This window comes from Danio aesculapii, chromosome 2 (genome assembly GCF_903798145.1).
Source record: "Danio aesculapii chromosome 2, fDanAes4.1, whole genome shotgun sequence".
NCBI classification, from domain to species: Eukaryota; Metazoa; Chordata; class Actinopteri; order Cypriniformes; family Danionidae; genus Danio; species Danio aesculapii.
In genome coordinates, this window is record NC_079436.1 from 45747751 (window position 1) to 45764741 (window position 16991).

Genomic DNA, 16991 nt, shown 5'->3' on the forward strand with positions numbered 1-16991 from the left:
TAGAGTCAATGTTTAATTAGTCTAAAAATAACCCTTAAAGAGTCACCCTATCACCTGTTAAAACACACACACACCCATACAATGAAACCTGGATGATGTCTTTCCACCCACAGGCATTTATTTGTCCTCTTTTTTTTTTTTTGAATGTACTGATTGGCTCTCACGGATCAGGTATACTTGCAACATCCCACAAAAGATTTCATATTTCTCTTCGTATTAGTATGTGAATGTACCTTAACTCACCTCTAACTTATTAGCACCTTACACATCAAATCAAAGATGCACCTTCCAAGGACATTGTGTTTCTTCATAACGCTGTTTTCACTGACCCAGGTAAGTAATTCATCTGTCATGAAAACAATATGATCAGTTAAAGGTTGATAATTCATTTTTTATGTTGAAGTTTTTATGTTTACATCAATGTTTATATCATCTGCTGTGTTTTTCTTTTGTTCTAAGGTAAAAGAAGCTATTGCAGGTGAGGATTTTATACCTTTATATATATATATTTATATAATCTGTACTTTATGTTTATATAAAAAAATACTATTGTTGCTGCATGTGTAGTGACTGACAGGGTTGTAAAAATTACTTCCATATATCAGTTATTATACATAATTTGTATCTATCTATCTATCTATCTATCTATCTATCTATCTATCTATCTATCTATCTATCTATCTATCTATCTATCTATCTATCTATCTATCTATCTATCTATCTATCTATCTATCTATCTATCTATCTATCTATCTATCTATCATTTTAAAATGATAAATATTTAATAATTTAAGTTTTTAATCATTCATTATTAATTATAAGCACACAGGATGAATATATAGATTATGCTTTAATTCATTTTTGAAGAGAACAGATGAACTGTGCATCACTTTTTCTGTGTTCGTCAGCACAAAATGCGGATTAATTTTTCATTTTAATACCATATTTGTTAAAAGTGTTGGTGGAAAACACTACAACCTGTGCTAGAAAAAAAAGCAATTTTTCAAAATACAATAAGACTAGAATATGAACAACATATCTTGGAGATGGCAATTTCAGTTATGCTTTTACCCGATGAACTTTACCAGCTCTTTTTTGTCCAATTTGTTATTAAGATAATCTTTTAAAATTGGAATAGATTAATATAAAACTCAATGACCTTCTTTGACCAATTTAAAATATCATATCTTGTCGGGATTATGTAGGAAAAAGCAGCAGTCTAAATAGGGCTGAGCGATTTGGAATAAAATCAAAATCTCGATTAATTCAATATTTGAAGTCGATTACGATTAATGAATGATCATTTTATTTATGTATTTATTAAATTTTTTGCCCTTATAGTTCACTGACAAGTTTTATATATCGTCTAAAGACATCTCTGGCACAGCTTCCAATCATCGTCAATGTAATGCAAATTAATGCTCTAGAATGAGTCTATTGTCCTACTTGACCAGAGATTAGATGTGGTTGCAAAGTGACCGCAGAAGTACAAATCATCTACAGCCTTTAACAGAGTGCGGTCATGTGACACGTAGGGAAAGTAATTGAAAAATTCGTCCTGGAAAAATGTGTTCAATTCTGAATGTTGATTTTGACTACTTTCCGATTAATCGCCCAGCCTTATTCATATAATAATTTATCCTTCTATGTTTTAAATTATAAAATCACAATTCCAAGTTTATGACAAGTTATAAATTTATATTCTGACTTTATAATTCAGAATTGCGACTTCATAACTTAGAATTTTGACTTTAAAGCTCAGAATTCTGTCTTATAACTCAGAATCCTGACTTTAGAACTCAGAATTCTGACTTTATAACTCAGAATCCTGACTTTATAACTCAGAATTCTGACTTTATAACTCAGAATCCTGACTTTAGAACTCAGAATTCGGACTTTATAACTCAGAATCCTGACTTTACAACTCAGACTCCTGACTTTAGAACTCAGAATCCTGACTTTACAACTCAGACTCCTGACTTTATAACTCAGAATCCCGACTTTACAACTCAGAATCCTGACTTTATAACTCAGAATTACAACTTTATAACTCTGAATTGTGACTTTATTACTCGAAATTCTGACTTTATAACTCGAAATTCTGACTTTATAACTCGGAATTCTGACTTTATATCTCGGAATTGCGACTTTAAAACTCAGAATCCTAACTTTTTAACTTGAAATTCTGACTTTAAACTTGGAATTCTGACTTTAAAACTTGGAATTCTGACTTTAAAACTCGAATTCTGACTTTATATATATTTTTATTTTATTACTTAATTTATTTTTTATTATTCAGTGGCGGAAATGGGCTTCCATAGAAAATATTTTATTACTTACTAATTTAGATTTTTTTTGAAAGTACAAACCACATCACAAGTGAACCTCCAGTATAGGACCACTTTAAAACAGTAGCATTGTGGACATAAACGTTTAAAAACATGGTATTTTTCTTTTTCACTTGTCATTTTATGCTGTAAATGGCATTTTATTTAAAATTGTAAAGAAACATTTCATCTGTAGTTTGTAAAAAAATTAAACAAAAATGCCTCATAATTAATTATTTAGATTTTTAATCAAATACAAAGCAAATTGTAAATCCAGACAATCTAGGAACTGCCTTATTAATAATATCTTACCTTTAATCATAGTTTTATATAAATGTATGAAATGGATTATATATAAACTGCGGTTTTATGTCTCCTCCAGACTGTAACATAACATCGACATCATCACCCACTGCGTCGTCTCTCTACGTAAAATGGAGCACTTTTCCAGGAGCAACAAACTACAATCTGGAGCTCAGACCTGTGAATTCATCAATCGTAGCACCCATTTCTGTCCCACCACTCGCTTCGACCACAGTGGAGAAACTGGTCCAAGGCTTAAGACCAGGACAAATTTATCAAGTGATTTTTAAAGTGTACGTGTTCAGTTACATGACATGCATCAATTCACAGATAGCACAGACAAGTAAGTATTGCTTCTATGCATCTTTACAGTAACTTCAACACTTGTGTCAGGTTCTAGCTAAAATATACACCTTTCTTCCATGCAGTTCCTGCCACCTCGCAAATCACATATTTAAAAGCAATATCAAGCACCTCAATCAAATTCGAGTGGTCCAGTGCGCAAGGAGCTGATAAGTATATTTTGATTGTGGAGGGAACCTTCACCAATGAGTTTTATAACCTCACATTTACCAAGTTAAGTGGACAGATAGGCAACCTCCAGCGATCCACTTCATACAACTGTTATGTTTACTCTGCTAATGCTGCAGGCATTGGAGCCAAGAGTCTTGTTAAAACCATAAGAACATGTAAGTCTTCTTGTTTTTTCTTTTCAATCAGTCAGTCTTATCATTCTATAACAAACAGTTATTGACTATTTGCATAACTTGCTCCAAAGTGGTGCAGCCACCAGATGGCGTGAATGTGACTGGATTAACCCGAACCACGGCTCGAGTAACATGGCAAGCCGTCTCTGGAGTCCTGCTCTACCAGGTGTCAGTGTCCTCCAATAATATGCCAGTTCCTGCTTTAAAGAATGTCACCAGTACTGCTGCGGACATCTCAAACTTGGAGCCATGTACAACATACACTATTGGGGTTTCATCCTACAACATGTTCCTGGAAGCAGGGGAGGCCAACAATGTCACCTACACAACTATCAGTGAGTCTAAACTACAATCTCAACATGAAACAAGACCTTTAAAAAGAATCAAAGATAAAGCATTTAACATTTATGTGTTTTGGATGATTAGAAACTTACTTGACCAACACTTTTTCTAGAGGAAAAAAGACAAATGACAATTTTTGTTTTTTTAAGCTTTTGGTTCTCACTTGTTACCCTTGACCACAAAACCAGTCACAATGAGAGTACATTCTTAAAAAATTGATAATCTGAATTATCAATAACAATATAATAATTAACAATATAATCTGAATCCTGAACAAATAATCTTTTTTTCAATTGATGGCCTGTTGTTATAGTATAATATTTGGTAGAGATTCAACTATTTAAATATCTGTAATCTGAGGGCTCAAATCAGAATATTGCCTTTAAAGTTACCCAAATTAAGTTCCAAACAATGCACGTTGCTAATTCATCTTTTATTTATCTTTATTTCTACAGCGCTTTTACAATGTAGATTGTGTCAAAGCAGCTTCACATAGAAGATTATAGTAAATTGAGTTTTGATATGTTTACAGTATAAAATTTACAAAATGTCTTAGTTCAACATGCTCTTTACCTTATACTAATGATTTTTGCCATTAAATAAAAATAAATAATTAAGACATACAGTGTTTTTTTTGTGTGGCTATTTCCAGAAATATACCTGAGGAATATAAGACATTTTTTGTCCAGTGTCACATTTGGTTATTTTTTGGGAACCAACTAAGAATGTTCTAAGAACTTTTTTTTGTCGGTTCTACCTTTATACTAATTAGAAGTACTTAATTTTTGGAATTTCATTATGCACATGTAATCAGTAATTACCTAACATTAATCAGAATCAATCTGTTAGAACATTAAGTGGCAGATTAACCCTTGTGCACTGTTCAAATTTACCACCCCTTTGTTATGTATGAGATAAAACATCAACTGAATTAAACTACTGTAGAAATGCATCATATAAATAAATAAATAAATATATATATATATATATATATATATATATATATATATATATATATATATATATATATATATATATATATTTTTTTTTTTTTTTTTTTACTTCTTTTCATAAATCTGTTTTTTTGCATAAATCTTGCACCAACCTCAGTCCTGATCAAATCTACTAAATTGTTTAAAAAATGACAAGATTTAAACTCTTTAATTGCCAATTTCACAAATGATGTCACTGATTTGGTGAAAAAACACACAAAATAAAGCATTTTCAATATAAAAAGTAGTTGTGGGCTTTTATCACAGTCTTGGACATGTGAACGATTAGTAACAGCATTAGCTTTGATGCATTGATAGTTTTTATTTTTTCTCCCTGATTAACTGTTGGTGGCTGTTTTTGCCCCATTGACTTCAAATATAAACACATTTGATGGTGCATAAATGATGGTGCATAATACGTCTTTGTTTTTGTTTACTCTATGTAGTTCTGAGAACTGAAATGCATATTTTGATTTTCTCAGACACATCGAGGTAAGCGCGCGAAAGGTCACTCTCACACTCACAGACACACACTTTAATTTGCTGTTAAACTCTATATAAGATCCAGAAACTAAGATGTTTTTTGCACAGGTCTGTCTAAAGGGTTAATGATGCCAACTGATGATCAAGAGTAAAAATTACAAATTTTACCTCTTCCCAACAGGGAAAACCACCAACAATCAAAAATGCATGATTATCTGGCGTCATGGTTTTGTAATCAAAGAAATGTGGTTATAATGAAAGTCAATGGGGAAAAAAACAGCCACTGATAGTAAATTAGGGAGAACAACAATGAAAATCAATCAAAAACAATGCATCAAAGGCAATGTTGTTTCACATGTCCCAGACTTTAAAAAAGGAGTTTTAAAAATCTTGTCCACAATTTATTCAATTCAATTTATATTGAAAATGTCATTTGTGTGTTTTTTTCCTACCAAATCAGTGACATCATTTGTGAGCTTGGCAATTAAATGGTTAAAATTCTGTCATTTTCTAAACAATTTAATAGTTTTGATCAGGACTGAGGGTGATTAACAGATTATTGCAAACAAAATTGAAAAAAATATTTATCTGATGCATTTTTACAGCAGTTTAATTCAGTGTATTTCTTCCCTAACATAACAAAAGGGTAGTAAATTTACCCAAAGTGTATTATTGATTTTACTTTTAAAAACTCAAAGATTTTCAAATTCAAAATATGTGTCAAAATAAGATTTGTCACCAGAAATCATTCTGCTAGCTGAAACACAGAGAAAATTATGGCCAAATTAAGATTCAAAATCACCCCAGCGTGGATGAAGACATCCCCAACAGCACACAAGGGTTAAAACCATATAATACATAGAAAATAATCTTGTATCTATCTGTACATCAATTTAACTTGATTTAACTGTTAATTTCTTCTTGTTCTCAGCCATTTCAACAGTTTCCTCCATCTCTGTGGATTACAGCTGCAACACAGCTACAGCTTCGGTTAGCTGGAATGCTGTTACTGGCGCCACGCTGTACCGTGCTATCATTACAGATAGTAAAGGGCAGTCACTTAACTGCACGTCAACAGACACAAACTGCCAGATTGTGTCAGTGCCTTGTGGAGAACTATACAGCGTATGGATTAAAGCCATAGCTAGCTGTGAAAGCACCTCAGATGGCAGCTACGTCTTCGAGACAGGTAAAAATGTCCTTTCACAAAGAGCATGCACCCCACTGATCTAGATCTCTTTAAATGGAAAGTTCACCCAAAAACATTCCCACTCACTCACTTCCTTTCAGCTTCAGTGGTGTAAAGTAACAAATTACAAATACTCAAATTACTGTAGTTGAGTAGTTTTTCTTAGAAATTGTAATTTACCCAGTAATTTTAAGAATGTGTACTTTTACTTTCCCTTGAGTACATTTTTAATGCAGTATCGGTACTTTTACTCTACTACTTTCCTTCAACCTGCAGTCACTACATTATTTTTTCCTGTCTATGGGGATTAGAAAAATCAGTCCTGTGATTACTGTCAAATCAAATCGTACATAGAAGGTAAATCGCATCATAATGACCTTCCTCAAGACATGAGCGATTTACAATTTCACCAAATTGTTTGGTAGCACTAAAAGTGTCCAAGTAGATGTCCAAATTTTTACACACATTGACCCATAGACTGTTTAAATGCATGTCACTGATGAGAAGATGTCGAATGTTTGCTGTATGATGACCAAAATAGCCTTAAACACCCAGCAGGCACAAAACGTCAACATGACGTCAGATTGATGTTGTCCCCCAACGTTGTGGGGACGTTGCATTTTGTTTGGAAATGAAAATCGGATTGACGTCAGAAGTCAGTGTCAGGCTGACATCAATGTCCACCGTTTAACTTAAAATCAACGTCTAATGATGTTACAACTTGACGTTGTGTGGCTGTTACCACTATGACGTCCATCAGATGTTTTGGTTGTCATACCTGACTAATAAATGTCAGTATTTGACATCAATATGACGTTGGTTTAAGATGTTGGCTCAATGTTGGATTTTGGTCACTCTAACACAACCTAAAATCAACCAAATATCAACGTCATTTGACCTGGTTATTGGACACCAAAATAATATTGTCCTTAGACAATTACATTTTGGTCACCTGACATCACAACCTAAATCGAACCTAATTTTAACGTCTTATGACGTTGTGTGCCTGCTGGACAATAACTAAATGCACTAGAGAATGTTACGTTTACACACATCCACAAATTACATGTAAATGCATCAGCTTTTTACAGCATCATACTCACTACTCTTGAGTACTTTTGAATAGGCTTCTTTTATCATACTTTGAGTAATATTTACAACAGGTACTTTTACTCTACTTGCACTACATTAAGCAAGTAATGCTACTTTTAATTGAGTATGATTTTTCAGTACTTTTTCCACCACTGTTCAGCTTATAATTTATCAGGCATCGCCACAGTAGAATAAACCACCACTTACTCTGGAATATGTTTTATCGGCAAATGCAATTCCAGTAGCAAACCAGCACTGAGAGTACAACCCTCATTGCTGAGAAACACCCACACAAACTCTCCCAGTTACACACTACAACCTACAATTTAGTTTATAAAATAAACTGTATCACATGACTTTGGATTGTGGGAGAAACCAAAGCACCCAGAGGACACTCACACATATATGAAGAGAACAGGCAAACTGCCTTCTAGTCCAGCCGAGACTTGAACCAGTGACTTTCTTGATGAGACAACTGTGCTAACCACTGAGCTGCCGTGCTGCCACAATGAAAATACTGTTATCCTTTACTCACCATTAACTTTTTCAAAAGTAATTTGAGCTTGAAAAACTTTTTAATCCACTTCAAGTGTTGACTGCTGTAGTGTTCATATTCTTCAAAATATCTCATTTTAAGCTAAACCAATGCACATTTTAATGAATTTCTTTATTTCCCTCAAAAACACAGCACCCTGCCCACCCAAATCACCAACGTTGTACCGTGAGTGCTCTACTAATGCCATTGTGTTCTCATGGAATCCCACCAACAAGACGGCTTATTACCTCGCAACGGCTGTGGACTCGGACGGCCAGGTAACCGAGTGCCTCACTGTGGACACATCTTGCTACTTCACCGACACTGTTTGTGCTAAAGGCTACAGTTTCTACGTCAGCTCCACCTACATCGGAGGACTGGATTGCAACAGTGGAAACTCGCAAGCTAAGATGATCAGAACAGGTGAGTTAACCATTTTGGTAAAATCAAGCGAACATGATATGACCCAGTTAATGTGTAAAATGTGATTTGACATTTTAATGAAATGATAGTTTAATGATACTTTAATGGAAATTAACTGATGGTTTTCTCTTACTCATACCATTTAAAACCTATGAGTTTCTTTCTTCTGTTAAAAGCTCCCCCATTTTCTGGCACCAATCGACTTCCATAGTTAATGGGTGGAGGTTGAAGGGTGCTAGCTTTCAGCATTTGTAAAAAAAAATTGTTTAACAAAAGAAAGAAGCTCATAAAGGGAGAGTAAACAACTAAGAAATTTTCATTTTCAAAAAATCTGCATAAAAACATGCTTCAAAATTACTCGTGTAAAATGTTCTTTTAAAAGAAACTTAAAGATACTATGGAGGATATTGGGTGCCAGCTTCCATTATATATATTTATGTATATACTGTATGTATGACCCTTTTGCCTTCAGAACTGCTTTAATCCTTCGTGGCATAGATTCAACAAGGTACTGGAAATATTTCTGACATTTTGGTCCATATTGACATGAGAGCATCACTCAGTTGCTGCAGATTTTTTGGCTGCACATCCATGATGCGAATCTCCTGTTCCACCACATACCAAAGGTGCTCTATTGGATTGAGCTCTGGTGACTGTGGAGGCCATTTGAGTACAGTGAACTCATTGTCATGCTCAAGAAACCAGTCTGAGATGATTCATGCTTTATGACATGACGCGTTATCCTGCTTGAAGTAGCCATAAGAAGAAGGATACACTGTGGTCATAAAGGGATGGACATGGTCAGCAACTATACTCAGGAAGGCTGTGACGTTAACACGATGCTCAATTGTTACTAATGGGTCCAAAGTGTGCCAAGAAAATATCCCCCACACCATTACACCACCACCACCAGCCTTAAGTATTAATAAAAGGCAGGATGGATCCATGCTTTCATGTTGTTGATGCCAAATTCTGACCTTACCATCTGAATTTCGCAGCATAAATCAAGACTCATAAGACCAGGCAACATTTTTTTCCAATCTTCTATTGTCCAATTTTGGTGAGCCCGTGCCAATTGTAGCCTCAGTTTACTGTTCTTAGCTGACAGGATTGGCACCTGGTGTGGTCTTCTGCTGCTGTAGCCCATCCGCCTCAAGGTTCGGCGTGTTGTGAGTTCAGAGCTGCTCTTCTGCATACCTTGGTTGTACTGAGTGGTTATTTGAGTTACTGGTGCCTTTATATCAGCTTGAACCAGTCTGGCCATTCTCCTCTGCCTTTGGCATTAACAAGGCATTTGCGCCCACAGAACTGCCGATCATTGGATATTTTTTTTCAGACCATTCTCTGTAAGCCCATCTGGCACCAACAACCATGCCACATTCAAAGTCACTTAAATCCCTTTTCTTCCCATTCTGATGCTCGGTTTGAACTGCAGCAGATTGTCTTGACCATATCTACATGCTTAAATGCATTGAGTTGCTGCCATGTGATTGGCTGATTAGAAATGCGTTAACGAGCAGTTGGACAGGTGTACCTTATAAAGTGGCCAGTGAGTGTATATGTATATATTTTTATATATATAGTTCAATAAAAGAAACTCAACATTTTATGAAGAGTAAACAATGAATAAATGTTTATCATTTAAAAAAGTGAGAAGTGGTGCTATCCCTTCTTCAAAAGTATTTGTGTAAAATGCGAAAAAATCCAAAAATAACCTAAGCGCAGTTTTAAAATTTGAGAGCGCAATTTGAAAAACTTTCTGTATTTTACGAAGCAATACGTGAATAAATGTGACCTGATATTTACATATATATTTTTCCCATTATGCCCATAGCTCCATGCCTGCCTCAGAATGTCCATACAACTGCAGACTGTAATAGCATCAGCACTGCTGTCACTTCTTGGGACATGGCTGACGGAGCCGAGACCTACATGGTGGAGGCCCGTGGTAATAGCAGAGATTTCTACAACTGCACATCACAAAATTCGAGCTGCACACTCACAGATCTGGACTGCGGAGAAAGTCTGAGCGTTTGGCTTATTGCCACTGACGGTGAATGTACGACTGACCCTGTGTTGGGTGAAGTGGCAGAGACAGGTATGTGCGCACATTCTCCATACACATTCTCCCCAATACCGTGGTGTGTTTATTGTGCCATTGTATCATTTGGTAATTCTATAGTCAGAATTATTAGCCTTCCTGTGACTTTTTTCCCAAATGATATGTTTTCTTCTGGACATATTATAAATCAGTATTACTAGCCCCTTTAAGCAATATTTTTTCAGATTGTCTACAGAACAAACCATCGTAATACAACTGCTTGTCTAATTAGCCTAACTTGCCTAAAATATCTTGTAAAATATTATTAAGATAAAAGAAATCAGTTATTAGAAATGAGTTATTAAAAGTATTATGTTTAGAAATGTATTGATGTTCTTTCCGTTTAACCAAAATTTGGGAAAAAATACAGATGGAGGGCTAAAAATTCAGGAGGGACTTCAACAGTCTTTTTAACTTGCTCCACAGTTCCCTGCATCCCTCAGAACGTGTCCGCGGGGGAGAAATGTAGTTCAAACTCTGCCACTCTCTCATGGCTTGGAAGCAACGGTGCCATCTTCTACTATGGAACGGCAAAACATGCAGACGGCACAGTTTACAGCTGCACTGCCTTGAAGACGGAGTGCATATTTGACAGCCTGAAATGTGGCGAGACCTACGATGCTTACGTTGTAGCAACAAACCTGGTGTGCAACAGCTCTGATAGTCAACATGTCACCTTAAAGACAGGTAGGTGAATAAGATGTGCCATGTGCTTAAAATGTCAAATAAATTATGTGATGCATAAAAAAAATTAAATAAAAACTTTTAAAATTTTTTAAATGTAAAAGGGCATAAGGAAGGTAAATACAGTGCTCAGTTTGAGTACACCCAGTACCGCCCCGTAGAGTTGAAGGGGCCCTAGGCGAGATAAAAAAAACTGGGCCTACTGGTGTAAAAACAGTGTGAAGACAGAATAAAAAAAAACAATTTTAATATTTAGGTGTACACACTTTTATTAACTGTAACATATTTAACCTATATTATGAGGTTCTATCTGCGTTCTGAATGATTTTGAGATATTGAGCTTCAAAGTTTTTGCATTCCATAGCAAACAGTATGTGTGTAACATTTGTTTTTTTAAATAAAAAGTCTTAAAATGTAAACAACTTATAAAAAAATATCCTATAATGTAAATAAGATGTAATTTAATAGGAATATGTCAATAACTTAATTTTGACAAAAATGTCAGATAGAACCTTATCATTCTAAGTACGATATGTACAAATATTTACTCAGATTTAAACAAATGAGTTTGCAAGTATTGCAAATGAAAGTACAAGTGTGTTGAAAAAACAAATTGTACGTAAAAAAAACTAAATAAAATAAAATAAAATAAAATAAATAAATGAAGAAGGGCACAGATTGGACACTTTTGCAATTAGGAGAGGTATGTGGAATTTGTGTAGGAATTCGTTGCCTCATACTAGCTCACCCCATAGCTGATCGTAAGCGGTGTTATGCAAAATAGAGTGTGGTGTTGCTGCGTATGTTTCTAATACTTTCAGCTTTTATTCATATTGTTGTTGTGTGTTTATTATCATTTTTTCAGCTATTATTCATGTATGAATTATACAGAGCTATTCTTTTAACAAAATGTGGATGTTATTTTTTTTTCCGTTGTGAATTGTATCGCGTATAATAGGATTTGTGTATTGCGCGATGTGCAATTGTTCATGATTTATATGTATGCGCTCATCCTCGCGAACGTCAACGTTCACAGTAAACAAGAGCACCTCCAAGAAATGCGGGACCCTAGGCGAGTACACCCAAAGCAGATCTCTCTTTTAAACGAATATTTTCTATAGGACGCTTTACAATAATATATTTGTGCATATACAGTAGATTAGTTAATACCAAAGCCAAAACTGGAACTAATAAATAAAAAAAGTCCAAAAATTAGTACACCCAAATTGATATGTAGAGAAATTTATTAAATACATTTTACAGGAACAGGAAAAAGAGAGAAAACATAAGAAATATAAAACTTTTGTAGATTTTTTTTTTTTTTTGGAATAATCCATTTGAATGTAAATGTATTATCTATCTATTCCTAAAGATATTGTGTGACCAAACTCTCAATTGAATGAATAGAACTGTTTAATAGAACTGTTTAAATACACCTAAATTATTTACTATATTCAATAATATTTATTTTCGGCTTAGTCCCTTTTTTAATCTAGGGTCGCCACAGCGGAATGAAACGCCAATTAACTTACCCAGCATATGTTTTACGCAGTGAATGCCCTTCCAGCAGCAACCCATCACTGGGAAACATCCATACACACTCATTCACACACACTACGGACAATTTAGCCTTCCCAATTCACCTTTACCGCATGTCTTTGGACTTGGAGGAAACCCACGCGAACATGGGGAGAACATGCAAACTCCACACACATAAACCAACAGACCCAGCCGAGGCTCGAACCAGCGACCTTCTTGCTGCGAGGCGAACATGCCACCGTGCAGCCCTAATATTCATTTTGAAGTCATATTTTTAAATGCTTGTGATTGGCGTACATACAGTGAAAAATGTATCTGCCTTGTTATTGTAATTTTGTGAATTTAACATTCATATTAAAATGTAAAATAAAATAAAAAATAAATAAATAAAAAAAATCACAATATATTAAAAGTTTAACAATATTGTAAATTAAAAGGCAAGATATTTTAAATGTAAAAAAAGACAAATAAACATAAAATTAAGAATAGTGTTAAATAAAAAAAAATCTATCAATAAATAAAGAAGAGATACTTTACAAAGAAATTTACAAAGAAATCAAAGCAAAATCTACATAATACAAATGAATTTAGATTAGATAAACTAGATATTTACAATGTAAAAGGAGTGACTAAAATTGTATATTTTTACAAATCATTTTCTAACAATTTACTAACAAATCTGTCCAAGTATTAGATATAAATTAGTCCCAAAGTAAGTTTCATACATTCTCCTTTGTAGCCCCATGTGCTCCTGCTGGTGTGGGGCTCACTACAGACTATGCATCGAATTATACAACAGTAAGCTGGCAGACTCTTCAGTCGGGAGGACTGTACACAGCAATACTACAGGATGAATATGGATCGTCAATGACCTGCAGCACCAGCTTTAACAACTGCACATTAGCAAAGCTGCTCTGCGGAGTCAAATACAACCTCTCAGTTACAATGAACGATGGTCACTGCAAGAGTCTGCCATCCACAGCAATTCAGATACATCCAGGTAACTGTCATGTGTGCATGCACGCATTTTCACACAGTAACAACTCTTTGAAACTCACTTTGTATGTACTCAAATGCAGCTCGTTGTGACCATCCATATCACAACAAGATTAACATTTTTACAGCACCATGTTCCAACACTGGCATTCAAGCCAGGCTTGACTGTGGCACCAACTCAGCACTTGTTTCTTGGACACCAGGCAACGGTGCACTCAGTTTCAATGTAACACTGCAGTCTTTCCAGGATAGCCAATTGCACAGCTGCCTCACCAATGGCTCTTCATGCAACATCAGCTCACTGCAGTGTGGTCAACGCTACAGCATCAGTGTTACAGGAAATGGCCAGGCCGGGACATCCGTTTCCACACCAATGGCCACTGTAGACACAGGTATAAAATCAAGCAAGAGCGCAAACGGGAATTCGATTGGATGCAGGATTTATTTATTAAAAGTTGTGCATGCCAAAATTGTTCTTAATTCATAATTCTTTTCTTTTTCAGCTCCATGTGCACCCACTCAAGTTAATGTGTCTCTAGCCCATGGATCTGACACAGCATCTGTTTCCTGGGCAGCATCCAGTGGCTTCGTTTCCTACTACGTAGTAACAGCAGAATATGATAATGGACGTGCGTTAACCTGCAACTCCAGCAGCACTTCCTGTAACATCAGTGGTCTGGCATGTAGTGAGGCGTACAATGTGTCGGTCACAGCTATGAGTGCGAACTGCACTGGGCAACGTAGTGAAGTGCGCCACATTAACACTGGTAAGCAATTACCATAACGTCTAACCTCGGCGTGTCTATCATTTTGCACACAGATGGTTTTAGTTGTGGTTAAATGCAGAAAGACTATGGTCAGCCATTGTTTTCTTTCTTTTATCCAGCACTTTGTGCACCACAAAATGTGTCGGCCAATGTGAGCTGTAGCAGCAACATAGCAACGGTAACCTGGGGGAGGAGCCGCAAGGCGGCCATTTACTCTGTGACAGCCAGTAGTGCCAGTGGTCTCTCCATTAACTGCACTTCAGCCTCCACTTCCTGTGACCTGTTGGCTCTGACATGTGGAGAGTCCTACACCATCACAGTGAAGGCCGGAGGAAGCAACTGCAGCAGTGTGCAGAGTACTCCTGTTCAGATCCAGACAGGTAATACAATTCGACATATCATAGACCAAAAGATCTTGGGAGTTAAGAATGGAGTTTAGTTTGTTAACATGAAGACTGATTAAAAAAACATGCAACTGTATTAGGCAGCGAAACAGTCTAAAGTTCCTCTGGAGGTCACTGCATCAGTGCTCCTATGTATAAAGCTGATTTCCACATCCAGTATTTAACTTTTTGTAAAAGTGATAAACTCAGGGCTATTTCTTTCTTAAAATGACTGTCAGTACTAATGCACTATCAAGTGCTTAGCAGTCCTGTGAAATCTATTCAGTCTTCTCAAGGCCAATTGACACCGCACCAATAGATGCTGACAATCACCAGATAACAGCACATCACTTCTCATGCATTCTACCAGTTGACCAGTCCTCCTCTTCATCATAGTCCCCTCCAAGCCTCTGGATCCGTTCTATCCCCTGTTCCTAGCTCTGTAGCAATGACATGTTTTGAATTACACTTTGTTCTCTTGTCTTTAGCCCCATGCCCTCCACTGAATATCCACTCTACAATGAACTTTGACAACAAAACAGCGAGTGTGTCCTGGTCTCCTGGCAATGGAGCACTGTCCTTTATAATGACAATGCAATGCTTTCCTGGACAGACGTATACATGCATGACCAGTCAAATGACATGTGACATCACTAACATGACATGTGGGCAAGCGTGCCCAGTTCAGGTGGTGGCAGTTGGACAGTCGTGCAACAGCTCTGTGCAAACTGGACCACCAATCGCAACAGGTAAGGCGAAGAGCTGATTAAATTAAATGCTGTTTTATGAAATCCAATACTGTCCAAAATCCAGTAGTCATCAAGATTTGTATTAAAGACATGCTAATACTACAACTCACCAAGGACACGTTAAGTCAGTCAATTTTTTTTCATGTTGCAGCACCATGTGTCAACACTGACATTCAGGCCACGCTTGACTGTGGCACCAACTCAGCACTTGTTTCTTGGACACCAGGCAACGGTGCACTCAGTGTCAATGTAACACTGCAGTCTTTCCAGGATAGCCAATTGCACAGCTGCCTCACCAATGGCTCTTCATGCAACATCAGCTCACTGCAGTGTGGTCAACGCTACAGCATCAGTGTTACAGGAAATGGCCAGGCCGGGACATCCGTTTCCACACCCATGGCCACTGTAGACACAGGTATAAAATTAAACAAGAGCGCAAAAGGCAATTAGATTAGATGCAGGTTTGGTGATCTATTTATTAAAAGTTGTGCATCACATTATTAATTCTTTTCTTTTTCAGCTCCATGTGCACCCACTCAAGTCAATGTGTCTCTAGCCCATGGATCCGACACAGCATCTGTTTCCTGGGCAGCATCCAGTGGCTTCGTTTCCTACTACGTAGTAACAGCAGAATATGATAATGGACGTGCGTTAACCTGCAACTCCAGCAGCACTTCCTGTAACATCAGTGGTCTGGCATGTAGTGAGGCGTACAATGTGTCGGTCACAGCTATGAGTGCGAACTGCACTGGGCAGCGTAGTGAAGTGCGCCACATTAACACTGGTAAGCAATTTCCTTACCGTCTAATCTCGCTGTGTCCATCACTTTGCATACTGAAGCTTTTAGTTGTGGTTACATGCAGAAAGACTATGGTCTGCCATTGTTTTCTCTCTTTTATCCAGCACTTTGTGCACCACAAAATGTGTCGGCCAATGTGAGCTGTAGCAGCAACATAGCAACGGTAACCTGGGGGAGGAGCCGCAAGGCGGCCATTTACTCTGTGACAGCCAGTAGTGCCAGTGGTCTCTCCATTAACTGCACTTCAGCCTCCACTTCCTGTGACCTGTTGGCTCTGACATGTGGAGAGTCCTACACCATCACAGTGAAGGCCGGAGGAAGCAACTGCAGCAGTGTGCAGAGTACTCCTGTTCAGATCCAGACAGGTAATACAATTCGACATATCATAGACCAAAAGATCTTGGGAGTTAAGAATGGAGTTTAGTTTGTTAACATGAAGACTGATTAAAAAAACATGCAACTGTATTAGGCAGCGAAACAGTCTAAAGTTCCTCTGGAGGTCACTGCATCAGTGCTCCTATGTATAAAGCTGATTTCCACATCCAGTATTTAACTTTTTGTAAAAGTGATAAACTCAGGG

At 36.7% G+C, this 16991-nt stretch overlaps 1 protein-coding gene across 1 annotated transcript in view; it reads left to right on the plus strand.

The window, feature by feature from the left end:
• The first annotated feature begins 236 nt into the window (after window positions 1-236).
• fndc7rs1 (fibronectin type III domain containing 7, related sequence 1) overlaps window positions 237-16991 on the plus strand; it is a 71311-nt gene continuing 54556 nt past the window's right edge. The window contains exons 1-17 of the mRNA XM_056480906.1: window positions 237-333; window positions 460-478; window positions 2710-2973; window positions 3059-3319; window positions 3409-3672; window positions 6086-6343; window positions 8124-8393; window positions 10228-10491; window positions 10921-11181; window positions 13457-13717; window positions 13842-14105; window positions 14217-14480; window positions 14600-14860; window positions 15352-15612; window positions 15764-16027; window positions 16133-16396; window positions 16516-16776. Coding sequence (XP_056336881.1) covers window positions 280-333; window positions 460-478; window positions 2710-2973; window positions 3059-3319; window positions 3409-3672; window positions 6086-6343; window positions 8124-8393; window positions 10228-10491; window positions 10921-11181; window positions 13457-13717; window positions 13842-14105; window positions 14217-14480; window positions 14600-14860; window positions 15352-15612; window positions 15764-16027; window positions 16133-16396; window positions 16516-16776 — 4015 coding nt within the window. The 5' untranslated portion in view covers window positions 237-279. The remainder of the gene's footprint in view (window positions 334-459; window positions 479-2709; window positions 2974-3058; window positions 3320-3408; window positions 3673-6085; window positions 6344-8123; window positions 8394-10227; window positions 10492-10920; window positions 11182-13456; window positions 13718-13841; window positions 14106-14216; window positions 14481-14599; window positions 14861-15351; window positions 15613-15763; window positions 16028-16132; window positions 16397-16515; window positions 16777-16991) is intronic.